This window comes from Onychomys torridus, chromosome 22 (assembly GCF_903995425.1).
Source record: "Onychomys torridus chromosome 22, mOncTor1.1, whole genome shotgun sequence".
NCBI classification, from domain to species: Eukaryota; Metazoa; Chordata; class Mammalia; order Rodentia; family Cricetidae; genus Onychomys; species Onychomys torridus.
Genome location: NC_050464.1, coordinates 19,130,941 through 19,157,342, shown reverse-complemented (window position 1 = coordinate 19,157,342; position 26,402 = coordinate 19,130,941). Strand labels below are relative to the sequence as shown.

The 26,402-nt window shown below is 48.9% G+C and overlaps 1 protein-coding gene across 13 annotated transcripts in view; it reads right to left on the bottom strand.

The window, feature by feature from the left end:
• Positions 1–26,402, bottom strand: part of Gtf2i (general transcription factor IIi) — a 93,815-nt gene that overhangs the window by 2,818 nt on the left and 64,595 nt on the right. For all 13 annotated transcript variants that reach the window (XM_036172386.1, XM_036172392.1, XM_036172391.1 and 10 more), the window contains 18 exons: positions 25,893–26,076; positions 23,258–23,316; positions 20,426–20,497; positions 16,334–16,517; positions 15,234–15,292; positions 13,458–13,529; positions 11,748–11,931; positions 8,416–8,474; positions 8,000–8,074; positions 6,565–6,666; positions 5,558–5,623; positions 5,115–5,298; positions 4,349–4,404; positions 3,983–4,063; positions 2,862–2,945; positions 2,492–2,675; positions 1,368–1,396; positions 209–250 (listed from right to left, as the gene is read on the bottom strand). In XM_036172386.1, coding sequence (XP_036028279.1) covers positions 209–250; positions 1,368–1,396; positions 2,492–2,675; positions 2,862–2,945; positions 3,983–4,063; positions 4,349–4,404; positions 5,115–5,298; positions 5,558–5,623; positions 6,565–6,666; positions 8,000–8,074; positions 8,416–8,474; positions 11,748–11,931; positions 13,458–13,529; positions 15,234–15,292; positions 16,334–16,517; positions 20,426–20,497; positions 23,258–23,316; positions 25,893–26,076 — 1,776 coding nt within the window. The remainder of the gene's footprint in view (positions 1–208; positions 251–1,367; positions 1,397–2,491; positions 2,676–2,861; positions 2,946–3,982; positions 4,064–4,348; positions 4,405–5,114; positions 5,299–5,557; positions 5,624–6,564; positions 6,667–7,999; positions 8,075–8,415; positions 8,475–11,747; positions 11,932–13,457; positions 13,530–15,233; positions 15,293–16,333; positions 16,518–20,425; positions 20,498–23,257; positions 23,317–25,892; positions 26,077–26,402) is intronic.

Genomic DNA, 26,402 nt, shown 5'->3' with positions numbered 1-26,402 from the left:
GGGATAGTACCTGGGATCATAGGTTTATGTGGTCGGGCCCAGTTACCAGGTAGGAGCCACAGCTCAAGTCTCCCTACGTTTACTGGCCTTCAGTCACGGCAGAAGAGCAAGAAAGCCAGTGTGCAGGCGTGCACTGTGACTGAAAGCAGGCAGAGTGTGAACCAGGGCTCGGGGCGGCCCTGTAAGCAGGGCGCTGGACTTCTCTTACCTTGTAGCACAGGGCCTTCGGACTCGCTCTGGTCGACCAGCTCTGCAAGGAAACGGGACAGTCAGAGGACTCACTGACACATGACCTCAGAGTTCAGTCCCTGGGCCCCCTCGGATGGGGGGAGAGAACAAGTTGTCTCCTGACCACTGTGCGTGAGATGGCACGTTCTGAGCACCTCAGGACCCCCCCCCCCACACACACACACAAATGGAAAGGTAAGAGGGAAAAGAACACTAATGGTCCTAGTAGCCGCCACCCAAAGCACAAATTTCACAGTAGTTACTATAAAGGTGAACCACAGAGTCCTGTACAGGACAAAGAATAAAGCTGAGCGTCAAATATAGGAACCTCACAATGGCAGGCTATGAAATACAATGTTCTTTGGAAATTAAAATTATACAGAGGTACAGGGGAGCTGGTCACAGTGACGATGGCAGGTGGATCTCTGAGTTCGAGGCTAGCCTGGTCTACAAGTTGAGCTCCTGGTCAGCCAGGGTGACTATGTGTCCTGTCTTAAAAAAAAAAAAACAAACCCAGAGGAACTGAAATCTGCAAGGGAGATTCGACAACAAAGAATTACCATGGGCTGTTAAAATTGTGTGTATATGAAGCTTGTGTGAGCATGCATGCCATAATGTGTGTGAAGGCCAGAGGACAACTCTGTGGAGGTGGTTCTCTCCACCTTTATGTGGGTCCATCACCAGCCCTTCCTCCCTTTCCTTTTGGAGAGAGGGTTTCATGTGGCCCAGGCTGGTCTTGAACTCTATCCTGATCCTTCTGCTTCTGCCTCCCAAGCACGGGAATCACAGGTTTTCCTCCTCCAGGCCCAGCACTTCTGTGTGGCCCACAGTCCTCCTGAATGCCAATGCTGTGACTGCATAATGGAGCTTCATTAACCCAGGCAGGACCTGGCGAAGTCCTGCTCATTACAAGCCCTCAAAATGGTCTCCGCCCACTCTCCCTCAGTTACCATTTTCTGACTAAGTGGGGATGAGGGAAGTCAGGCAACAGGAGCAATTTCACAAGGAGGCGGTGCACTAAGATATGGATGACATCATTGCTATTTTGCAGGTTGTACTGCACCCACACCCCCACACACACCCACGTGCACTCTCGGATCCCAAGAAACAAACCAAACAAAACTTCGTGAAATACTCACGGTTATTAATCACAAGTCCTGGAAATGGTCTAAAGGGAAAAACAAATTGTATAATGTACTGTTTTTATTTTTAAAGAACATTTGTTTAATTTATATCCTACTTTATAACCCGAAGGGAGAGACATATAAGATGCATATGAAATTACTACCTTGGAACAATGACTCCAGTTGTGTTACTATGTATCCTATACAATGTACACATCAGTTATTTATAACTAGTTACACGGACTGTGTACAGTGCATATGGCAATGTGAGCTGTGTTTGATGTGTGCTTAGTTATCTTTAGCACACGGAGACAGGATATGCAGGTCACTACTGGAAAGTGCTACAACCGGTACAGGTATGGTGGCCCATGCCTTTCATCCCAGCCCCTGGGAGGAGGAGGTCTACAGAGAGGCAAGCAGGTCTCTGAGTGCTGAAGGAGATCCTGGTCTACACAGTGGGTTCTAAGCCCGTCAGAGTTACATGGTGAGACACTGTCCCACCTCCAACACCCTCCAAAATGCTCACTAAAGTAGAAAAACAAAAAAGTGCTCCTCGCTGGGGTGTGGGGTGGCTGGCTGGCTGGGAGTGTCTAAAGGGCCATCAGATAAAGTGACCATCAGCTGCCAGGAAGGCCCTAGCCACACGCTCTGTGACACTAACTTCTTCCATGACAATTAACAGGTATTTTAGGTTTTGTAGGCTCCATTACTCTGGTGTTTCATTAAAGCGACATGAGAAAAAAGCTTGAAAATGTCAACAATTTGGGCTGCACTGCAAGGTTCTAGCCGAGAAGCTGACACAGCCAGGCACGGTGGCCCACACCTGTAACCCTGGAACTGGGAAGGCAGAGAATCTCTGGGTCTCTGGGCCAGGGATCCAGTGGGCGACTGTCCAAAAACCAAGAGAGTCAACAGGACCTGAGCGTATAGTTCGGCAGGACACAGGACTGGTGACCCCAGCACTAACAAAACACTAACTGTGAGGGAACTCAGGTAGAGGAATCGAACACTGTCTAACTAAATACGCGCCTGTCACCTCATCACCCATCCGCTGCTTTCCCGACTCCAAACGGCAGGAATCTGGGAAATGCCAGCCTCGGGGCCTCCACACGCGTCCTGACTAAGCAGGGAATTCTCACCTAATGACAGTGAACTTGATAAACTCAGCAGAATCTAAGATCCTTCTCATGGAGCTGATCTCCAGGTAACTGGGGGCTTTGAAGGACACCCCGGGGGGCATGCCGTCGACCACCACACAGCCGGGATTGATGGTGATTTTCCTGTAGGGAACCTTCACAGGGAAGCCCATCCCAATAGCTTCACCTGCAGCGAGACAAACAGCACAGGGACCAGTGTGACGTCATCTTCAAAGCAACCCGGGCCATCCAGCGGGGCAGCTGACAGTTCATGTTTTCTTAACGTAGAACTCCCCAACAGAACACAACTACCTGGCGGGGATCTACTCAAAGGCTTGGATGCAAACAGCTTCCTCGATTGTTTTGAACTTACCAAACTTCCGACTGAAGAGGTCATTGACCTGCTCGCGAAGCTGCCTGGCCTTTTCAACTTTGGAGAGTCGTTCATTATCGTCATCTAAAAGAGGAGGAGAGCTGAGAGCGTGCATACAACTGACTCACGGGTTTTCTAGAAAGGTCTGTAAGCCAGGCGAGGCATAGCACACCTTTACTCCCAGCATTCAGGAAGCAGAGGCAGGTGGATTTCTGAGTCCCAGGCTAGCCAAGACTATATATATAACAAGACTCTGACCTATTAAAAAAAAAAAAAAGGGAGCCGGGTGGTGGTGGCGTACTTTATTCCCAGCACTCGGGAGGCAGAGCCAGGCAGATCTCTGTGAGTTCGAGGCCAGCCTGGTCTACAGAGCGAGATCCAGGACAGGCTCCAAAGCTACACAGAGAAACCCTGTCTCAGAGAAACCTGAATAAATAAATAAGCAAACAAATAAATGGAGGGAGGGTTTCCACATTATGGCATCATGAAGACAAAAAGTAATAACCATAAAATAACATTCTTTTTAAAAAGGAAAAAAAAAGTTCTAAAACCAACTCAAGAGGGTACAACTCCATTCCTGTTGAGCAAATATCCCCGACTGTTTCACACAGATTGTTTATTACAGAGATTTTATTTATTTACTTGGTTTTTTAAGACAGGATTTCTGTGTAGCTCTGGCTGTCCTTGAAATCAGAGATCCACCTGCCTCTGCCACCCGAGTAAAAGGTGTGTGCCAGCACCGCCTGGCTAAAAAAAGGTGTTGTCTTTTAAAGGATTCTTTGTATGTATGGATGTTTGGCCCATGCACCATGTGTGTGCCCAAGGTGACGAGCAGCGAGTCCCAGGTCCCATGGGAATGTAGTCATAAATGGTTGTGAGCCATCATGCGGGTTCTGGGAATCAACCTCAGGAATAGCAAATGCTCTTAACCACTGAGCCCCCTCTCCAGGCTCCACAGAGACTTTCTGAGGAACAGAGACCTGGAGCAGTGAGAGGACTGAACGGCAGTGTGGTGCTTGGCAGCCCGGCTGACGGAGGGAGAGCTTGGGTGGAGCATACAACATGCTGTCCCCAAAGGATCTGGAGTCCAAAAGACTCCACCACGCAGGCAGAAACCATACCTGGGATTGTCACCTGAATGATGTTAAGGTCTTCCACACCTGATGCAGTAGTGTTGATGTTGGGCGATGAGTTTATCTTCCCTGAGAACAAAACCTAAAGATTAGGGTTCGGACACAACATAGACAGCCAGCATTTTCTCTAATGACCCAAAGCCGCATGCCCACAGTCAGCCGCAGCCTGGCCCCGGAGGGCTGGTACTTGCATGCTGGTTTAGTCCAGCAAGACACTAAAGAAGGCAGACTTTCTGACGGGGCCCATCTTTCTGTGCTGCTGTGTCTTGGTGGAGCAACACTGTGCACAGTGGTCGCTGCTCTAGAATTAACTGCTGCCCACGGCCCACGCTGCCGCGCCCAAAGGACACTCACTCGGAGGGCTTTTGGAAGAGGTGCTCTCTTTGATGGCTGTCTCGAACATCTCAGGTCTACAAGCAAGAGGAAAAAGGCTGGTTAACGCAGAGCAAGCCACTCAGGGAAGGTGCAGCACGCTGGCGCCTGCAGCTCTGCAAGTGCTGTGCAGCACTTGGGAGCACCCTGGGCCCAAGCAGGCCAAGTACACCGGCCTCTGCTGCTCTGGACCCTCTCTGGGCACACCAGTGTCTCACTGCCATCTCCTTCCCAAGATAAGTGCACATCGTGAGAATCAGTATGAGACCCAAGAGTAGAAACACGAAATGCCCAATGCCCACAGCCTGGGCACACGCATGAAGAACACATGTGCAAACAACACCCTGCCCCCAAACAAACAAAAGGGCCGATGTTGTAGGTACACATGTGTGCTGGTGCACAGGCCTGTGTGTGCAGAGGCCAGAGGAGGGTGCCAGGTGTCCTCTGTTAACTCTGTAAGTTCTTTCAGACAGGATCTCTCCTAGAACCAGCAGCTCAATTACCGCCCCAGGCAGCGGGGCCCCAGTGATCCTCCGGCCTCTGTCCAACCCCCAGCACTAAGATTACAGGCTCCTCCTGGCTTATCATGAGGGAGCTGGCGCCCAAATCCAGGCTGTGCGGCAAGCACCTTAACCACTGGGCTGTCCCTCCATCCCTGCGATCACCTAAAGAGCTAGCTAGCTAGGTCAACCCAGGCCGCCACACTGTGACGCCAGCCCACGGACGTCTTCTCCGCCTACGGCCTCACTTTTTAATGATGAACTTGATCTTGGCCTTGTTCCGGAGTATCTTCTCCAGCCTTGGAATGCCAAACGTGGACGGTCTTCGGAAGGGCACCCCCTCGGGTAAGCCTTCTACGTAGAAGTCTTCCGGGAAGGACTCGAACAGAGCAAACGGCACTTTCACTGCCTGTTGAAGGCCAAGAGCTTCCCCTGTAACACACGACACTCTCGGTCCGCGGCACGACTTAGCAAGCCAGCTGCAACAGTCTGCATGCAGCAACTACACATCCTGAGTCACGGGGAGAATCAGATTCATTCAATCTTGGAAAATGGTCTCGGGAATTCTGGGTACTCGGGAAAATGGGTAGAAACGGAAGGCTGAAACCCAATTCCGAAGGCATTAACCGTCAAATTCACCCCCTTTCTATTAGAGAACTATCTCATATTCCCTGTTTCCGGACAAACCTACCGCATTTTTCGTTGAAAAGGTTTTCCACCTTCTGCTTCAGGTCTGTGATTTTGGCGTTCCAGGCCTCTGTGAGGAGAGAGCAGCAGCCGCCGGTCAGCAAGGTCTCCAACCTTACCGTTTCACTGACTGAATTTAATGTCTTCCTTCACTCTTTCTTGAGACAGGGTCTCACGCTGTATCTGCCTCCTGCGTGCCCCTGGGACTAAAGGGGCACGCCAACACCCTGGTTTCGTCTCCTTGCTTTGCAGCTTTACAAAGCCCAGGAGAACACACAGCGGGTTGTTTCCTTCATTCACACTGTGTGTCACTATGTGACAGAGACATTTTAGAGTACATGAGCATGCCCCCAGTGCATGTGTTCCATAGACACCTTCACTCCTCCTGCATCACATATCCATACACGATTCTAAGTCTCCATATAAGAAACATACAGGCCAGGCGGTGGTGGCGCACACCTGTAATCCCAGCACTCGGGAGGCAGAGCCAGGCAGATCTCTGTGAGTTTGAGGCCAGCCTGGTCTACAGAGCGAGATCCAGGACAGGCACCAAAACTACACAGAGAAACCCTGTCTCAAATTGAAACGAACAAAAGAAACACACAGGTTTTAATACGCTGTCTCGTCCGCCCCTCCAGTCCTCATACAACTAAACTAAATTGTCAGGTTGGATTACCAACAGTCTGACCCACGCTGAAATGCACAAAGGACTTCTCCTGGCCTGTTATAGTGTCCACCACGTGCCAGCTCTGGCTATGGGTACACACAGTGACCCAATTTACAGTCCTCCGGCACCCCTGGGGTGCACACTTTGTACATGGCCCACAGGAAGAGGAGCCTCACCCACAGCACAGGAGAAAGTGAAGGTACCAGAGTCAAACTCCGGCAGCCCAGCTCTTGCTGCATGTGAAAATCATGACTCTCCCAGGAAAACCACTGTCCTGCTGACATGACACGCTAATTCTTTTTATGTGAAATGCTGAAATCAAGAGAAATAGAAGATGTATTTACCAAAGGAAAACTCTCTCCCTCGAGGCTTGAAGGGAACATTTGAACCGTTGGTCTGGGTAGGCGTACGAACGGTGGAGGTTTGAGGACTGTTGTTGTTGGGGCCTAGAGAAAATTCAAAGGCGAACCACAGTCACCGGGCGCTCACTGTTGGTATGTAACAAAATTCACAGCTTACCCTAGGATCCTGGCAACAGACGTTGAAAAGACTCCCGAGAGAGACCCGGCACAGATGGGAACAAAACACACAGCCAGGCTGTGGCTTTGCACAGCACTCTGCTCCCACCCCTGCCTTACAGGAAGGGGCCTCCTGTGTCTCTGCCTCAACATGTATCTGGCAACTAGACCAAAGGCAGCGTCATCTCCTTTGTGGACCAGGACCTTAGAATGAAACCTCCGGCTGATGCTGCGTCACTGATGAGGCTCGGGTCACCGGGGCTTGGCCCGGGTTTGGCTTGGCTTCTGGGTGAAGTCTTTGGACTAAAAGGAACATCACGTGCACTTTACAGGTGATCACGAGGAAGGCACAGAGTCCTGGGACAAGTCACCCTTCTCAGATCGTCTCCAAAAACAGCAAAGGAAATTTATTTTCCCCGTGGGCCACTGCTCATCAGGGTGTTTAATCTGGTTGTTTCTTACTTTGAGAAGCTGGGCTCTGTACAGTACAACTAAGGGGGGACGGCCGAGAGAAAACCGGAAAGTGAGGATCAAGGGACGGGAGTCCCCCGGGCAGCTGTTCCCTTCTGCATCAATGGAAACTGTGCTCAGCAGTGTGCTCAGGATGCCCGTTACTGTGTCAGGCATCTTAGTCAACGAACTTCCCAAGGTGCCAGTGCGGCACATCAGAGGCTGGAGGAAGAAGGTACGTCAAGATGCACACCTGCTCTGAGCAAGTGTACTGCCAATTCAAACCACCGATAAACACATTCCATCAGAAGCAGGAAAAACAGCAAAACAGATGGGAAACAGCTGTGTGCTACATCTGCCTCACTTTACCATTATGGAAAAACAACCTGGGAGGTTCTCCTCAAGCACATCTTCACAGGACCCACAAATTACAAGGTATCAATTATGCCAGGGAGAGAGCTCAGTCCCTGAAGTACGTGACTCTCTTGCCCGAGGGCCTGAGTTTGATCCCTAGCTAGGTGGATCCCTGGGCCTCAAGGACAGCAGTCTATCCTACCCAGCTAGGTCTAAGCCAAAAAGGGGACCCTATCTCAAAAGCATGTGGGCAATGTTCCTGGGATATCCTATAACAATGCACACCTACACACACACACACACACATGTACACGCACACACACACTCATGCATTAAAAAAAAATTTCATAAATTTAGCATCAGCTGCTTTTCAGACATAAAACCTCAAATGCCCAGAAGTTACTGAGTCCACACAACTGTAAGGCAAAGAGCCACGAGAAAGTGTGCAGCAGCTCACCTTCCACAGTGACCTCGATCTCAGGCACCTTGGAGTTGCTGCCAGGGCTTCGTGGCCGTTTTGGGGACTGCAACGCTGTAAGGCAAAGTGCAAGGTCACCTTTGCAAGCTGCATTACGAAACGCAGAGTATGAAAAGTCATACAGTTTGGCTCCTTTCCAAGAAACCTGAAGCAGTAAATGGGCAGTGTAATCCTCCACATGAGTGCCCACAAGCTGTGGAGACACGAGTGAGGGTGGTGTAAACATCAACTTGCAAGGAGATGCAGAGAAAACAGGAGAAAGAGAAAGATCCACGAAGTGAAACAGCTTAAAAGAGAAACCAAAGGCCCACGGTGTCAATGGAAGAGGACTCCGGGGACATAGGAACAGCAGCAAAGAACGCCATGTGCTCATGCCCCGCGCTGCTGCCTCTTACCTTTAGTGTTGACTTTGCTAGCCATCCCAGGAGGCAGGTAGGACACAACTAGCTCAGGCCTAGAAAGAACACACAGTGTGTCACTCTACACACAGCACAAACAGCCAGAACACTGTCTAAAAAAGAAAAGCATATGGATTGGTGTTTTCCCTGCATGTGTGACTCTGTGTGTGCATCATGTGCATACCTGGTGTCCACGAGGTCAAAAGGGGTGCTGGATCCCCAGGACTGGAGATAGACAGTTGTGAGCTGCCAGTGCTATTAACTGGAGCCATCTGTGGTGGTGTGAGTGAGAACGGCCCCCATGGGCTCATGGATTTGAATGCTTAGTCACCAAGGAGTTGGCTCTGTTTGAGAAGGATTAAGAGGTTCGGCTTTGCTGGAGGTGTGGCCATGTTGGTGGAAGTGTGTCATTGGAGGGTGGACCCCCAGGAGGCCACACCAGGCCATCTGTCTGTCTTGTCTCTCTGTTTTTGGATCAGGATGTAGCTCTCAGCTACTTCTCCAGCACTCTTGCCGATGATAATAATGGAATATGCCTCTGAAACTGTAAGCCAGCCCCCAATTAAATGCTTTCTATTGCCTTGGTCATGGTTGTCTCTTCATATGAGAACAGTAACACAGAAGCTGGTACCAGGGAGTGAGGTGTTGATGTGACAAGCCTGACCATGTGAACTTTAGACTAGAGAATCGATTGAAGGCTTTAAGCAAGGGTTAATGGTAGTAGGCGTATGGCTAGTAGGCTAGTACTGAGGGCAAGGTGAACCATGGGGGCCCAGCTCAAGAGGTTTCAGAGAGGAAGAATATCAGTATGTGGCCTAGAGGTTGTTCTTGGGATATTTTTTGGCAAATAATGTGGCTGTTTCTTGACCTGTCCGAATGATCTGCCTGAGGTTAAATTGAAGAGTTTGGGATGAATGTTTCTGGCAGAGGAGATCTCCAAACACCCCAGTACTGGCTGTGTCGTGAGGTTATTAGTAATCTCTCTTCTGTAGAACTCTAATGAAAAGGAGCAAGCTGGACAGAGAAGTACAACATGTACAGTATGAGGAGGAAAGGGGCACCAGGAGAAGAAGTGTAACTAAGTCCAGTGTTCAAGGAGATAGAAAGTTTAAAGAAACACCTGATGCTAAGTAGAAGAAAGGAGTAGTGACCTCAGGGCAAGATTGCACCCAGCTAAGCTTTCAACCTGTGGAAAGGCATTATAGAAAAGCAGTCATGGAAACATAAGCAGAAGTTGATGATAAAAACGTAATTGGAGGATTGGGGCAAGTTCAGCCCCATCAAACAGAAGAACTTAGCAGTTTCGGCCACGTGGTTCTGGCTTTAGAGTACAGAATACAAGACAGGGGTTGTGGAATCTCCCTCCATGGCTAAGGAAAGCTGCTGAGGCCAGGCGTGTATCAGGGGTGTCCCTGCATGGAGGCCCAGAGAAGAGGCCAGGGTTGCCCTGGAGACCTCAAGATGTTGGGGATGCCAGAGCAATGGGATACTGTGGGGGGCCCAAAAGGGCTTGACCACACAGCTGCCATGACAGACTTAGGGGCCCAGACACAGCTTCTGTGACAGGCTTACTGGCAGACTGGGATCTAGAAAAGGCCATGAGCTGAAACCACTCCAGGTGGGGGTGGGGCAGCATCTAGGGGAAAATCCCTGACATTCCAAACATTCCCCGAACACACCTATACCTATACACATAGACAAATGTCAGCCAATCAGAGTCCTGGACCCTGGAAATCCCCTCACCCCAACCTCTATTATGATAAAAAACCGCACCTTGCCCGGGGTCATCGCTTCTATGTCAGACAGACAGAGAGACCAAGCTCCTCCAAGCTTGAAATAAGGGCTCTTTGCTTTTACATATGGGATTCGGTCTCTGTGGCGGTCTTTTGGGGGGCCCCCGAGATCTGAACATGACAATATCTGCTGAGGAAAACTGCTAACAGGGAGTGGAACCAGCCCAAGCGAAAGAAGCGTGGTGTTGTCAACAAAGCTGAATGGAGCTGGAGATCTGAAGAGTGCTTTGACATCAGACATGGAGACACAGAGTTTGGGGTTTGCCCAGCTGGGTTTTGGTCTTGCTTTTGTATTTCCTCACTGTGTTCCCTTTTGGAATGGCAACGTATACCCTGTTCCATTTTATGTTGGAAGTATGTGATCTGCTTTTTTATTTTACAGGATGTTACAGTTAAGAGACTGCCGTGAGTCTCTGGAGAGACTTTGAACACTGGGATTTTTAAATGGTGTTGGGACTGTGAAAGACTCTGGGGATTTTTGTAGTTGGACTAACTGCATTTTGCATTATGATACGGTTGTAACACTATGGGGTCCGGAGGGTGGAGTGTGGTGGTGTGAATAAGAATGGCCCCCACAGGCATGTAATCTACGAGCATGCGTGGAGTAGCCACATGCGTTCCTGTACGCATGCGCGGCCCACCCTTTAAAAAGCCGGGCGCCTATGTGTTTCCCACAGGCCTGTCACATCTGTCTCTTCCTATCCTCTCTCAATAAACAGCTCTTCTGTGGATTTGTCGTGTTTCTGGACGTGTTCCTTGCGGGGTAAGAGCGCCAAATAACTAACAGCAGGTTCATGTAGTTGAATGCTTAGTCACCAGGCAGTGGCCTTTGTTGGAAGAAGGCTGTTACTGGGGGTGCGTGTTGGGGTTCCAAAAGCCCACAGGAGGCCCACTGTTTGTGGATGAGGATGTAGCTCTCGGCTACTCTCCAGCACCATGCTTTCGAAGGGTGCCATCAATCACGCTCCCCACCATGATGACAATGGACAAAGCCTGTGAAACTGTAAGCCCACCCCAATGAAAGGCTTTCTTTTCTAAGAGCTGCCGTGTGTCTTCACCACACTAGACAGTGACTAAGACAGCCACCTCTCCAGCTCCTGTAACTCCTTTAAAAACAGCAAATTAACACTAGATCAATCCTTCAACCACTGAATCTCTGCAGGAAAGTGAGGAACTCCATCACTGATGAACAGCGGAAACAGCACACAGCCTGGGCTTTAGCGGAGAGGTCCAGAGGTACAGTGACTGCCTAGAATCTATTAGGAGGAGGTGGGGCACAGCTCAGCAAGAGAACCCTCTCCTTGAATCCCCCCGACAATGAAGAGCGAGGGCCTCTGCAGCAGAGCACTTGCCTAGATTGTGCAAGGCCCTGGGTTCGCTCCCCGGTTTGGCCAAGCTTGCATGTGCCTGGAGTCTGCAGGGCAGTGGGAGGAGTCACCACCCTCCCACACAGGGTCTAGCCAGGAATGAAGAACTCTCAGAGGCACAGCAAGCCTAAGGCCGTGGCAGATGGCTGTGGGGGCAAAGGCGGCTTACTTTTTAACGACAAACTTGATCTTGTTGCTCCCGCGGACAATCCTCTCGAGGCGTGGGATCCCAAACCAGGTGGGGCTTCGGAAGGGGATTCCTTCAGGGAGCCCTTCCACGTACAGGAACTCCGGGTTGGACTCGAACACAGGGTAGGGCACCTTCACAGCCTCTGTGAGGCCAAGAGCCTGGGCTGCAAGACAAAGAGAAGCTGACTCATGAGCACAGAGGGCCACACAGGCCGGGGCCCCATCTGCTGCTATCTGTAATCAGCCAGGCCGGGGCCCCATCTGCTGCTATCTGTAATCAGCCAGGTCATGCTAACTTCCTGGCAATGCAACCACCCAGACACTCACCATTAAAACCTAGCTTATTACAACATGGAGGGGTTGGGGATTTAGCTCAGTGGTAGAGCACTTGCCTAGCAAGTGCAAGGTCCTAGGTTCGATCCTCAGCTAAAAAAAAAAAAGAAAAAAAGAAAGAAAGAAAAAAACCCACAACATGGAAGTAAATAATAATAATAGTAATAATAAAGTCAGCATTGGAAAGATAGCTAAGCAATTAAGAGCACTTGTTGCTCTTTCAGAGGGCCTGGGATTCAGTTCCCAGCACCCACATGGTAGCTCACAACTATCCATGACTCCAGTTCCAGGCATCTGATACCTTCCTCCTTCTGACATCCACAGGCATTAGGCACACATGTGGTGCACATGCATATATGTAGATCAAACATTCATACACATAAAATAAAATCCAAAAAATCTAGAATTTTAAAAGTGAATTAAATTATACCCCCTCCCCCACACCCAGAGATAGAGTTTCTCTGTGTAGCCCTGGTTGTCCTGGAACTCACTCTGTAACCCAGGCTGGCCTCGAACTTACAGAGATCCGCCTGCCTCTGCCTCCCTAGTGCTGGGATTCAAGGCGTGTGCCCCCCACCCCCAGGCCATTATTTCTTTTTAAGATCAGTATTTTGTTTGGTTTTGGTATACAGCCCGCCATATATTAGTCCTCGTGCCTCAGCTTCTCAGGAGTTAGGACTACAGGCACGCACTACCACACCCAGGAAAACAAACAGTACTGTGAAAACAACTTTTTTAAAAAAGATTTATTTATTTATTATGTATATATAGTGTTCTGCCTGCATGTCTCCCTGCAGGCCAGAAGAGGGCACCAGATCTCATTACAGATGGTTGTGAGCCACCATGTGGGTGCTGGGAATTGAACTCAGGACCTCTGGAAGAGCAGTCAGTGCTCTTAACCTCTGAGCCGTCTCTCCAGCCCCTGAAAACATCTTTTTATCTTCTTAAGATTTATTTATTTATTTTATGTGTGAGAATGCTCTATCTGCATGTACACCACTTCCCGTCATCCTTTGTTCTCCATGATCGCCTGGAGAACCAACTGACACCCCGCACTTCCCAACAGCACTCCAGAACACTGTCGCCCGCTCTAAGCTGAAGTGGTGAAATCCGTGTGTTCTCTAGGTGAGACCCGCGGCTCTGAGGGACCCCCGGCCCTCCCTCTCCCTGTGACACAGGAGAAAACAGAGGTAGAGCCATGAAATAACGAGACTGGTTTAATGAGTGAGCTCAGTACCAGAAGTAAATTAAGGCCCGCCTTCTGGCACCTTCCTTCACTACGTTCTGAACTTCTAAAATTCATTCGGGACACGGCCGCTGTCTGTAAACTAAGACGTAACCACTACATGTCACTCACCGAACTTCAAATTAAAGATCTCTTCCACCTGCTTGCGAAGCTTGGTGATTCTGACATTCCAATCTTCCTTGACTGGAAAGAAGCAGCAAAATCGCATGTTACCAGGAATGCTATTCACAGGATTGACACAGATCGCACAGACTTAGGGACAAAAGAGACGCCTTCTTTCCAGTGACTGATGCTGTGGACGCCTGCTCCAGGCGGGACACGGCGACGCCACCCTGAAACCGGAGTAGCTGCCATCACTGATCCTGTCCTGTCGTCTCTCCTGGGTTGGCCACAGGCACCCGCCAGTGAGGACCGGGAAGGCCCACACTGAACTGTGGCTAATAGCTAGTGTGGCTAGTAGAGTGCCCATTACATAATGCTCATCTCTCAGGGCGTCACCAGTTCAGACAGGCATGTGGGCACTCAGGAGAACGAGGCAGGAGGATTAACCAGGCTCTAAAGCCAGTGCAGGCTGTAAAGAGTCCCTGTCTCAAACAAGGCAAAGGATCTCACATATACATGAGCACACCTAATGGGGTAGTAGTCTGTCTGTCACAAAGGGTGCAGAGGACAGGCTCAGCTGTGACATTCCTGGGCGAAGTATACATATCTCCTACAGGTGAGAAGTCCTGCAAAGGACTATGAACATAAAAACATCCGCTAAGGAACTTCGTTTGTTTTTTGAGACAGGGTTTCTCTGTGTACCCCTGGCTGTAGTGGAACTGCTCTGTAGACCCGGCTGGCCTTGAACTCGGAGATCCGTCTGCCTCTGCCTCCTGAGTGCACCACCAGCGCCCAGCATTAGAAACTTCTAAAGTGGTTACTGAGGTCAAGCTGCCAGGATGCTGTGTGGCCATGGTATGAATGCCTAAATAAGGCTCTGGAGACAAGCCTGAAACACTCCCTCCGAGGCACAGGGAACATCAGAGAAGGGAGGTGCAGAAATGTCAGGGCTGGAGGGAGGGGTGGAATGTTGGAGAACTCCTCAGGCATGGTTTGGCTTTTGCCACCTCAGAAACAGGTTCAATGCCAGCCTGAGCTACAAAGTGAGTCTAGGCTAGTCTGAGCAACTTAAGGCATCTATCTCAAAATCAAAAGGCAAAAGAGGGTTGGGGATTTAGCTCAGTGGTAGAGCGCTCGCCTAGCAAGCGCAAGGCCCTGGGTTCAATCCTCAGCTCAAAAAAAAAAAAGAGTATTAGGGACATCATTCAACATAGAGCTCTTGCCAAATACATGAGGCATTGGGCACAGTTCCCACCAATATGGAAAAAAAAATTTCCAAAAATATTTAATTATTTAAATAAAAGGAAGGAGCCAGGTGATGGCGCAGGCCTTTAATCCCAACACTCAGGAGGCAGAAGCAGGTGGATCTCTGTGAGTTTGAGGCCAACCTGGGCTACCAAGTGAGTTCCAGAAAAGGTGCAAAGCTACATAGGGGAAACCCTGTCTCGGAAAAAAAAAAAAAAAAAAAAAGAAAAGAAAAATATAGTTTGGGTAGGCATTGTGGTGCACACTTTTAATTCCCAGCACTTGGGAGGCAGAGACAGGCGGATCTCTGTGAGTTCGAGGCCAGCCTGGTCTACAGAGTGAGTTCTAGGACAGCCAGGACTGTTACATAGAGAAATCCTGTCTCTAAACTTAAATAAATAAATAAACAAACAAACAAGAGGGAGGGAGGGAGGGAGGGAGGGAAGGAAGGAAGGAAGGAAGGAAGGAAGGAAGGAAGGAAGGAAGGAAGGAAGGAAAGGTGGACAGATGGACAGACAGACGGGTTATGGGCAACCCTACCTGGCGTATTTGTCCGTGGCTGAGTCACTTCTGTTGTACTGTGAGTCAGGAGTTCCGGCCTGTGGAAGTATTAGCAACATTAGTGGTCAGAGTACTGAGGAGCAGTGTCCAGACTCCCACACAGCTGTACACTCTCAATCACATTTTATATGGCCCACCCTGCCTTCGGGTGCAGCGAAACCAACCATTTTGGTGACCATTCTGAAAACGGCAAATTCAGGGGGATTATGGGGTCTCTGTAGAAATAAATGTGTGCCAGTCACTTTCTCTTCCAAACCAATTCAACCTGCCACCTCTTGTCCTACTGGAGCTGGACACCTGAAACCCTGCTGTCCCAGTTACCATCCAATCCTGACTAACACCCAAACTCATCTGAGAGTGAGTGAGGCCAGCCTCCGGTGCCCGCTCTCTACACACATCACCCATCTGCAGTGCACCCTTCAGAACGCAGCTACTGTAACCATGCCACAGCCGCCGGGCGGTGGTGGCGCACGCCTTTAATCCCAGCATTCGGGAGGCAGAGGCAGGCGGATCTCTGTGAGTTCGAGGCCAGCCTGGTCTACCAAGTGAGTTCCAGGAAAGGCACAAAGCTACACAGAGAAACCCTGTCTCAAAAAGTCAAAAACAAACAAATAAAACCCATGACAGAGCCAGTACAAAGGATCACCGAGGACCCTGCTTCAAGACTTTTACACACACGCTGCTGTGTGCCACTGTCCTCCCCTGTGGTGGCATTCCCTCCTCACACTGGGAGAGTGCAGCCACAGCTGACCCATCCTGCCTCCACTGCTATCAGCACTATGGAAATCCTCTTCCAGGTCACATGCACCAGTGACAACCTGGAAGTGTGCCCACCCCTGCATTCCAGATGCTCTCTCTTCCCCACCCTGACAGAGGATTAAGCCCACACGACAGCTGCTCTTGGGCCCCATTTGGTACAGCCCAGTACTGTACTGGAGAAACATTTGCTCAATCAGCTCAGGTAAAGGAAACACTGCGTTTACCGTGTACACAGAAAGAACCACTCAGGAGAAAAGACTCATCTTCACATGTCAGAAAAAAACATTATTTTAAATCTGTTCCACAGATAATAATCTTACCTTTTGATAACAAATTTAATCCGATTGCCCACTTGGATGATTTTTTCCAGTCTTGGGATTCCATACCACGAGGGGCTTCTGAAAGGAATGTTTTCTGGAAGTCCTTCCACGTAGAGGTCATTGGGGTGGGCCTCAAACTTTTGGTATGGTACAGCCTTGGCTTCAGTGCTCCCCAAGGCCTCCGCTGTGGGAAAGGAGAGCAAGTCAGGAGACTCAGGCTCAAGTCACATGCAAGGAACACCCCAGTGCAAGGCTCAGACACTACACTCCAACACAGAAGCGCCAGCCTCGGGGGTGAGCCTGGGATCCAGCTCTCAGGAGGCTGAGGATGGGGGGATATGGAGTTCCAGGGTAACCTGAGCAGCAGCAGAGAGAGAGAGAGAGAGAGAGAGAGAGAGAGAGAGAGAGAGAGAGAGACCGAGCAACCCCACTGTGTGGGAAGGGAGGGGGTTAAATGCATTTACTAATCTCTAGCCTGAAACTACATCCAAACAGCTTTCAAAAGAAATATTCCACTATGACAGCAAGCCAGCAGACAGACGGTGCCTGGGCCCTGTAGGTGACCTCTGCATAGTCTAACAGCCGGGGCTCACAACTAGCCTGAATTGCTTTGTTCTTGGAGGGACTTTTCCTTTCACATTTAAGGTCTTTTGTCCTAATTTCTCGGTCCAAGTGGACGAGGATGTGTTTGTGCACATGCGCATATATGTGGAGAGAAAAAAAAAAAAAAAGGTCAGTATAGAAGAGTGTAGTTCCTCGGGAGCTGCCGACCTGTGTCTCTGAGACAGGCCTCCTCTCTTCTTAGTGACCCTGAAGCTTTCCGTGTAGGCTGGGCTGGCTGGCCAGCAAGCTCCAGGGATCCTCCTGCCTGCACCTCCCCTCTGTTGATGATACGAGGGCACCCACCGCCACGTCCACTGTCCTTTACCATGGGTTCGAGAGCTCATGCTGCTGAAGCAAGCACTTTAGCAACTGAACTATCTCCCCAACTTGCTCTGTCTTAACCCTCCCTTTGTATTAGCAACACCAAATCTGAAGGGCTCTAGTGTGAGAAAAACCACATTCAAGGGCATCACCACCACAGCAGTAAAAGGAATATGCCCAGAAGGTTAGAAAATGGCCATAGCTCAGATCCACAACTATCTTATCTGCGGGATCAGACAAAATCAACACCTAATTTTAACAGGCTTTTTAGGAAGTAAAATCATGTTTGGGTTGACAGCAGGTAAGAGAAAAAAGGTGGAGGCTGGCTGTAGTGGCATGGGCCTTTAATCTCAGCACGCACAGAGCCAGAGAGATTGTTATGAGTCTGAGGCTAGCTACATAGTGAGACCCTGCCTCAATAGAGAAAATAAGGAAAGAAAGGGGCAAATGTCAAGGACATTGCCTACTGGTCAGTGAGCTCTCCAGCTGTCTTGTATCAGCCTCTGGGCCCCACCCCACTTAGTCTGCTCATGGATCAGGAAGTCCTGCCCACTGCCTGACAGGAACCAATGCTCCCAAGGTTGGGCTGGGCAGGGTCACCTCCCCTCCTGAGCATACACAGGAGTGTGCAGACCCCGGTTACAGGCAATGGATGCTGGAGAAAGCAGAGCAAGCTCCTGAATGAAAACGGTGTGGTCGAGTTTCCTCCTGCCTTAGGAACCTCAGAAAGGACACCAAAAGCCGCTGAGTTCTCATCAGCTCCCAATAGCCACACTTCCAGATCCACCAAAAATGTTACCCGGTGAGCCCACTAAAGTTCTTTTTGGGATGGTGGTCCCTGGGAATAAAATTCGGGGTTTCACGTACACAAAGCAAGCATTTTACCAACTGAACCACATTGTCAACCCTCTTAATAATGTATTTTCTCTCTTTAAAAGTTTTCTAAAATTATTTTATAGTATTAGGGCTCAGAGCCAGGGCCTTGGGCATGCCAAGCAAACACCTTACAAAGAATCAGCCTGCAGCCCGAGTCTGTTTCCTCAGAGGTCTGACAAAGCCCAGCCATGTCCGACTGGCCATCTCCCAGCGGCCACTTCTCCTTTCCTCCCCTCTTCCTTCCTTCCCACTTCTGGGGTGAAGCTCACAGCCGCCAACACCAGCAATACTCCCAGGGTGCCAGACACTCAGAACCATGTGTCTCTCCTACACACAAACCACAGTGACATAATGGGACATGCCCAACAACAAACAAGGACCATCGCCTGACCTAGGTTGCTAAATGTCTAGGAAAGTAGTGACCACACACGAAGCGGGGATTCTTTACTGTTCCCTGACTGATTTATACCCAGATGGGAAGGAGGACATTGCTGAGACCCGACTCACTGTGCACAGCCCGGAAACTGAAGAGGATGAGAAGCCTCAAACTCTGACATGTCGGTAGATGGTATCTAGTTACATCCCAGCCACTACCCCAGTGGAGGAGAAAAAAATAAAATTCCCATTCCGAAAAGAAAACTTGACTTGTTCCTGATGCAGAGAACAGTAACAGGGTATTTGGGGGGCTGGAGAGATGGCCCAGCAATGAGAGCTGCCTTTGCAGAGAACCCGGGTGAGGTTCCCAGCACCCACTGGCAGCTCCCAAATCCCTGTAACTGCAGCTCCTGGGGCTTCAAGGCCTCGTCTGGTCTCCACAGACCCCAGACTTTCCAGTGAGAAACAGACACCCAGGTAGGCGGACACCTCTACATAAGATTTCTTTCTGTTTTTTTTTTTCTTTCTGTTTTAAGGCACTGCAATGTTAACAAACCAAATACATGTGTCCAAATGTGTAAGACTAAAAGCAAGCCATGGTGGCTCACACCTTTAGTTTAAGGCCAGCTTGGGATACAGAGCAAATTTGAGGCCAGCAAAGGCTACATTTTGTCTCAAAACAACAATAAACAAAACAAAACAAAACCATCACCCAAACGTGGGTTCTGAGAATGTGGGAAGAGTACTTGCCTAGTATGTACCAAGCTCTGAACCCGAGACAGTCAACTGAGCCTCTATTCTCAGTACTCAGAGGCAAAAGCAGGTGGATCTCTGTGAGTCTGCAGCCAGCCTGGTCTACAGACCATCTGCATAGTGAGACTGTCTCCAAACATAAATAGCAAAAACCAAGACAACGTAAAACCCGGTCACAGTGACTCTTTAGGAGCCACTGGACAGATGCATGTCCTGATGCCCTTCTCATTCCAAGAAACACAATGACATGGAATCCGAAGAGAAACGAACCTAAACAATCCCAGAGCTACACTGCATACATGAGACTGCATGAAGCAATTATTCAGGGCTGGGGTGTAGCTCACAATAAAGGACCTGCCTGACATTGGCCAGGATGAGATAAGGCACGTGCTCAGGGTGTGCAGGATCAAGTACATCCCAGCCCAAAGAGAAAAAGAATATACTGAGGGTTTATTCTACTGTCTTCTACATAGTCTTTTTGGGGGGGTGGAGGGTTTGGTTATTTGAGATAGGGCATCTCTATGTATCCCTGGCTATCCTGGAACTCACTCTGTAGGCCAGGCTGGCCGCAAACTCACAGATCCCCTTGCCTCTGCTTCCAGAGTGCTGGAATTAAAGGCGTATAGTTTTAAAACTTACACTTATTTTTCACTAAAAGCAACAGAAAAACATGAGGTTAAGTCAAATCATCTAATTTCATCCCTAAAATAAAACATTTAAAAAAAAATATTTATTTATTATGTATACAGTGTTCTGTCTGCATGTATGCCAGAAGAGGGCGCCAGATCTCATTATAGATGGTTGTGAGCCACCATGTGGTTGCTGGGAATTGGACTCAGGACCTCAGGAAGAGCAGCCAGTGCTCTTAACTGCTGAGCCATCTCTCCAGCCCCTAAAACAACTCTTAAAACAAAACAAACAAACAAAACCATCTGGGGCTGGAGAGAAGGCGGCTCAGTAGTTCAGAGTGCTGCGGCTCTCCCAGAGGACGCGCGTTCAAATGAGACGGCTCACAATTGCCTGGGCCTCCAGTTCTAGGAGCTCTGACACCCTTTTCTGGCTTCTGCGGGCACCCACCCCCTCACACAAAGCCACATAAACTCACATACAGAATTTCCTAACAGCTGCTCCGTAACGTCCGGTGTTGGGGGAACCCGAACTCACCGAATTTCTTGCAGAAGAGCTGGTCCACCATCTTCCTCAGCTTGGTGATGCGTGCATACCACTCTTCCTTCACTGCGAGGGGACAGCAGAGGCTCCTCAGTCCAAAGCTTTCACTGACTTAGCTTGTCAAGAGTTCTGAGAACACCCTAGGTTAATGTTTCTCCCATTCTCTGATAGACGTTCGCTCAAAAGCTTCAGGAAATACTTAATAATCTTCCTGAGGCAACTCCCACTCCACCCAGAGGAACCCAAGACAAAGTATGACCTCTTTCCTTCAAAACCACATGGCAGTAGTCATGGCTCCATATTCTAGAGAGATAATCTTCCTATGTCCTGAATTAGATAGAATTGATGACCCCTTATCCAACTGACCAATGAAGACTTTATAATACACTTTTTTTCCCCTTTTTTTCTTTTTGTTTTTTTGTTTTTTCAAGACAGGGTTTCCCTGTGTAGTTTTGGAGTCTGTCCTGGATCTTGCTCTGTAGACCAGGCTGGCCTCGACCTCACAGAGATCCACCTGGCTCTGCCTCCCGAGTGCTGGGATTAAATGTGTGCACCACCACCACCTGGCATACAATACACTTTTTAGCTCATGTATTTCTGAGACAGTAGCCGTTAGCCCTCCTGGCCTGGAACTTGCCAAGAAGAGCAGCCTGTTCTACCTCCCAAGTACTGGGATTAAAAGCATGACCCACCATGCCATCTGTGCAGGTCTATCCAAAAATGCAGTAGCTATCTGTCTATGTGTTATAGCTTTTGATGACTTGACCTAAAAGTAGACATGCCCAGGTAGAGGGAATCTTTTTTTTTTTCTCCCAGGTTTCCCTGTGTAGCCCTGGCTATCCTGGAACTTGCTCTGTAGACTATGCCTGCCTCTGCCTCCTGTGCTGGAATTAAAGGCGTGTCGCCCCACACCTGGGTGAAAGAGGTAATCTTAATTTGAGGAATATTTCCAGACTGCTCTATGGGGCGATGAGGGTCATTTTCTTGACTGCTGACTGATGTGGCCCAGTCCACTGTGGGCGGTGCTATATCCCTGGACAAGGGGGCCTGGGCTGGTAAGGGCTAGCTGAGCAATCCAGTAAGCAGTATTCCTCCATGGGCTCTGCTTCAGTTCCTGCCTCTAGCTTCCTGTTTGAGCCCCTGCCTTGGCTTCCCTTGTGATGATGAACTGTGACCTGTAAGTCAAAGAAACCCTTTCCTCCCCGAGCGGGTGTTGGTCAGTGTTTATCACAGCAACAGAGAAGTTTTAGCACTCTAGCTTTAGGGCACAATCTACCCTCTATCTGTGGTTAGAACAAGTATTGCTCTTCTACAGGGTACTCAGGTTCTAGAATGCATGTTCTGTACTGCTGTGAGCCGCAGGAAAACATAATGGAATCCAGCTACTATCACAAAAGCTACTACTTGGAAAAGTCTTCCAAAGGTCAAGCCATGGCTTTAGAAGTCTTGGTGATATTTTAGCTTGTGTGTGTGTGTGTGTGTGTGTGTGTGTGTGTGTGTGTGTGTGTGTGTGTATTAGCTTGTTCCTAGAGTGATTCTTGTAATGCATGCTTCCAATAACTCCTAACAGGGTAGTTGTCTAAAACACCTATCAAGCATCCAAGGCCAAGCAATCTCCTGATCTATGTGGAAACTATGCCTATTCCCTAGTCAGGTGGATAGCTTTATTTCTTGTGCTGAGACCCTCTTTTCCTATTACTAACATTATGGAATGTAATTATTCTTACCTAAATCCCCAACCCGACCCCCTTCTTGAGATACTAACCAATCATTAGCTCTCAGTTGACCTCCTCCTTTAACCACTCCCTTTTGGGGTTGTAAAAGAAAGCCTGACGGTCACTGCCTGAGGCAAATCCCTGCCTGCCTTTACGACCCTGCAGGAACTCAAGCCTGGGGACCTGGCTGGAGGGGAGATTTGCTATTGCTTGAGTTTATAACTGAATACTCTAGAGACTTGAGGAGAACTGAGGGGTATACAGGCGACTTGGAGGAGGATTGGAGAATAGAACTTGAGGATGAGACAGAGAAGAGAAAAGAGAACGGAAGAACTAGAAGAGTAAGAGCTGGGAGGGAAGAACTAGACTGAAGGGCGAGAAGAGAGGACCAGAGGAACGGGATGGAGACAGGAAGAGCCAGAGGGGAGGAGGAGATGGGAGAGGGGCTGATAGAGGAAAGAACTAGATGGATGAGAACCAAGATGGGGCAGAACTAGATGGAGGAATTAAGATAGAACATGGGAGGACAGCAGATGAATGTAGACAGAAATCAGGAAGAAAGGAGCTAGGCATGAGAGCAGAACAGACGCTTGTAGAGAGAACAGACTCAGAATAATAAAGTGCATGGACTAAGGAGTTTTGTGTACATAGATTCATTTCTTTTCATCAAAGATTAATTATCAGCTGGTTATAGATTCTTCCCAGACCCTGGGAGGGAACTATCAAGGGTTCCCATAGTCCCCAATACTATAATGACTCACAGTTTTGCTAGTCAAAGGCCTATTTTTTCCTCCTCCTCCTCCTCCTCCTCCTCCTCCTCCTCCTCCTCCTCCTCCTCCTTCTCCTCCTCCTCTTCTTCTACTACTACTACTACTACTAACAGGGTTTCTCTGTATAGCTTTGGAGCCTGCTCTGAACCTCGCTCTGTAGACCAGGCGGGCCTCAAACTCACAGAGATCTGCCTGCCTCTGCCTCCTAAGTCATGACATGCCGCACCACCCAGAGGCCTATTTCTTTATGAGGATAGCAACCTACAGTGGAGGCCATACTGCCCTCAGTGGTCACAATTCCCATGCACGCTGCAGTAAGTAACCCGAGGCTAGAGACCCACCTCCTGATGCCGGCTTATCAAGCTGTAAGTCTTCCCGTGTGGAGTTCAGAAGCTCATGTCTAAAAGGCAAGAGAGTTCAATGGTCAGTACTTGCTGGACGGTATCTAGCAAGGAGCAAAGAGAGCACACACAGAGCCTTCACTCGTCAAGACTGCCTGCACCCCAGCACAGTTAAGCCTGAAGCACACAAGGTTTCTACAGAGCATTAAGTGCCAACTGTCTCAGAACACGCTTCGTGGAGCCTCTGTGCTCACAGGCCGCAAATATCTTAAACTTTTAAATTTAGCCCTTTAACTTTATATTATATTCAAAATATGTTCATCTACACATCTATAAGCTTTTTGTAAAGCTCTGCATATATTTAGCATTTGTAGGAATAAGGCAAGAGACATACTGTATTTTTCTGAACAATCAAAACGGCCCATCAAACAAGCCCTAATTCACACAGCCCCACAGAGCTCTTCACTGGAGAGGAGAGCAGGAGGCCATTCAACACCTGACTCGTGAGGAAGTGAGACAAGTCAGGAGGGTCAGTGGACACGACGCTGAAGGACAGCGGGCTGTGCTGGAAAGCGCTTGCTAATTCTAGGAACGGACAAGCAAAGCAGGTAAGCTTTTCCTGGATACTCAGGACACCGACCCCCCTGAACTCTGACCCCTCACTCACACAGCCCAGTACTGTAGACAGTGACAGTGACCCCCCTGAACTCTGACCCCTCACTCACACAGCCCAGTACTGTAGACAGTGATAGTGACCCCTGTGAACTCTGACCCCTCACTCACACAGCCCAGTACTGTAGACAGTGACAGTGACCCCTGTGAACTCTGACCCCTCACTCACACAGCCCAGTACTGTAGACAGTGATAGTGACCCCCTTGAACTCTGACCCCTCACTCACACAGCCCAGTACTGTAGACAGTGATAGTGACCCCCTTGAACTCTGACCCCTCACTCACACAGCCCAGTACTGTAGAAAGCAAAGACTTTTTTCAATCTTGTAAAACAAACATCACAAATTTTTAAAGTAAATATATCTTTTATGAAATTGCTAAAATAATGACTCAATTTTGCTAAGTAAAAAAATTTAATTTTCATAATCTTAAATATCTTGTACTAGTTTATTTGATCCATACGTCTAGGAAGAAAATAGCCAATTAGAATTCAAATATATTAAAAGCCATCACAAACTTATTTTTTGTTTTTTTGGTTTGGTTTGGTTTGGTTTTGGTTTTTCGAGACAGGGTTTCTCTGTGTAGCTTTGTGCCTTTCCTGGATCTCACTTGGTCAGAGTCACAGGTGTCCACCCAGGGAACTAACACAAAACACCCTAGGAAAAGTCTGCCAGTTCTTCACCTGCCGAGTCTGCTGATAAAAAGCTGTGTCTCAGAGTCTGTCTCACCGGGCACTGCGGCCCCTCCCTCTGGTCCTGAGACTGTGGAACCTTGCGTTACTATGGTAATGGCTCTGCTCCTTCTCGTCTAGTCTAGCAATGTGCGATGGCCTTGAGGGCTTTGAAACTTCTCAGGATGACAAGGAGTCTCCTGTTAGAGATGTGTGGATAGTCAGGCAAGAGAGGAGCTAAGGAGGAGAGCTGAAAAGAAGCTGCTGCGCACTTAGAGCAACAGGAGAAAGAGAGGACAGCAGAGATCAGCAGCTTACTTAGAACAATAAAGAGGATGAACTCAAAGAGCACAAGTACGTAGATCTATCCATAGATAAGTAGTTTCCCCTCCGGACTCTGGGCAGGCACCCTGAACAAAGCTTTTGTTACCCCAACATTCTGCCTCATTTTCCTTTCCACTCCTGCTAGCTCTGCTTATTTTAATTTTCCAATCTTAGGCTCATGTGTGCTTTCAATTTTCCAGACTTAAAAGCAATACACAGATGCTGTGGCTACTCTCCTCAAGGTGAAAACAGTGAGGGACAGGGATGACCGCAGGCCTAGCGGGTGGGCAGGCGCCAGCCCCAGCCATGTATGCACACATTGCAAGGTGGAAGACAGGCTGCTGGGCAGAGGGCTCAGCAAAGCACTTTCCCGGCAGGCAAGAGGCCCAGAGCTCAGATCCTCAGCACTCAACAAGTATCAGGTAGGCACAGTGGCCACCTGTAATTCCAGCCTCAGACAGCAGATATATACTCCCTGGAGGGATACAGGGTAAACAGACACGTTGAATAAGCAACCCTGGGTTTGACTGAGGGACCTGTCTCAAAAGAAGAAGGCGGAAGAGCGATCCTCAAGGCCCACACACACCAGCACACACACATGCAAATACGTGCCACAAACGCACACATACCACACATACAAACACAAGGACATAAAGAGACACACAATCCGGCTGGAGAGATGGCTCAGTGGTTAAGAGCACTGTCTGCTCTTCCAGAGGTCCTGAGTTCAATTCCCAGCACCCACGTGGTGACTCACAGCCATCTGTAATGAGATCTGGTGCCCTCTTCTGGCCTGCAGGCATACATGCTGTATACATAATAAATAATTAAATCTTTAAAGAGATACACAATCATCCAAGCTTTTAAATACAGCCAGTGATTAATGAGTATCTGCCAGCATTAAATAAAAAAAGAAAATGCACCAACCAAACCAGACAAGAACTCTATCCAAGTGTGCACACGTCTTACTTCTTAATCACAAAGCGGATCCTCTCCTTTGCCAGCAATATCCTCTCAAGGCGAGGAATGCCGTATGTCGACGGCCTTCTGAAAGGAATCCCTTCGGGAAGGCCTTCTACATAAAGATCTTCAACGTGGGACTGGAAGAGAGGGTATGGGATCGTCACCGGACCTTTGGCTTTTATAGCTTGAGCTTTAGGATGAAAAGAGAAAGGGGCCATCAGTACAAGACAAGGTCTGCGCAAACTCCAGAACAGAAAGTCACCCGAACATGCAACGCCGCTTTGTCCCCCTAAGTGTAAGCCCAAACCACCGTGGTTAGTGTGCATGGCACAAACGGAACTGCTGAGTCTTCGGAGCGTAAGCACTCGCTATTCACAACTAAACTTCTAAAAGCATGTCTCTTAACTAACAGGATGGAAGATGTTCTTGATCTGCACAAGTTATGATAACACCTATTTACCCCAGGGTAAAATGATGCAACAGTTACAGAGGTGTCCACAGCCTGGAGGACGCGGT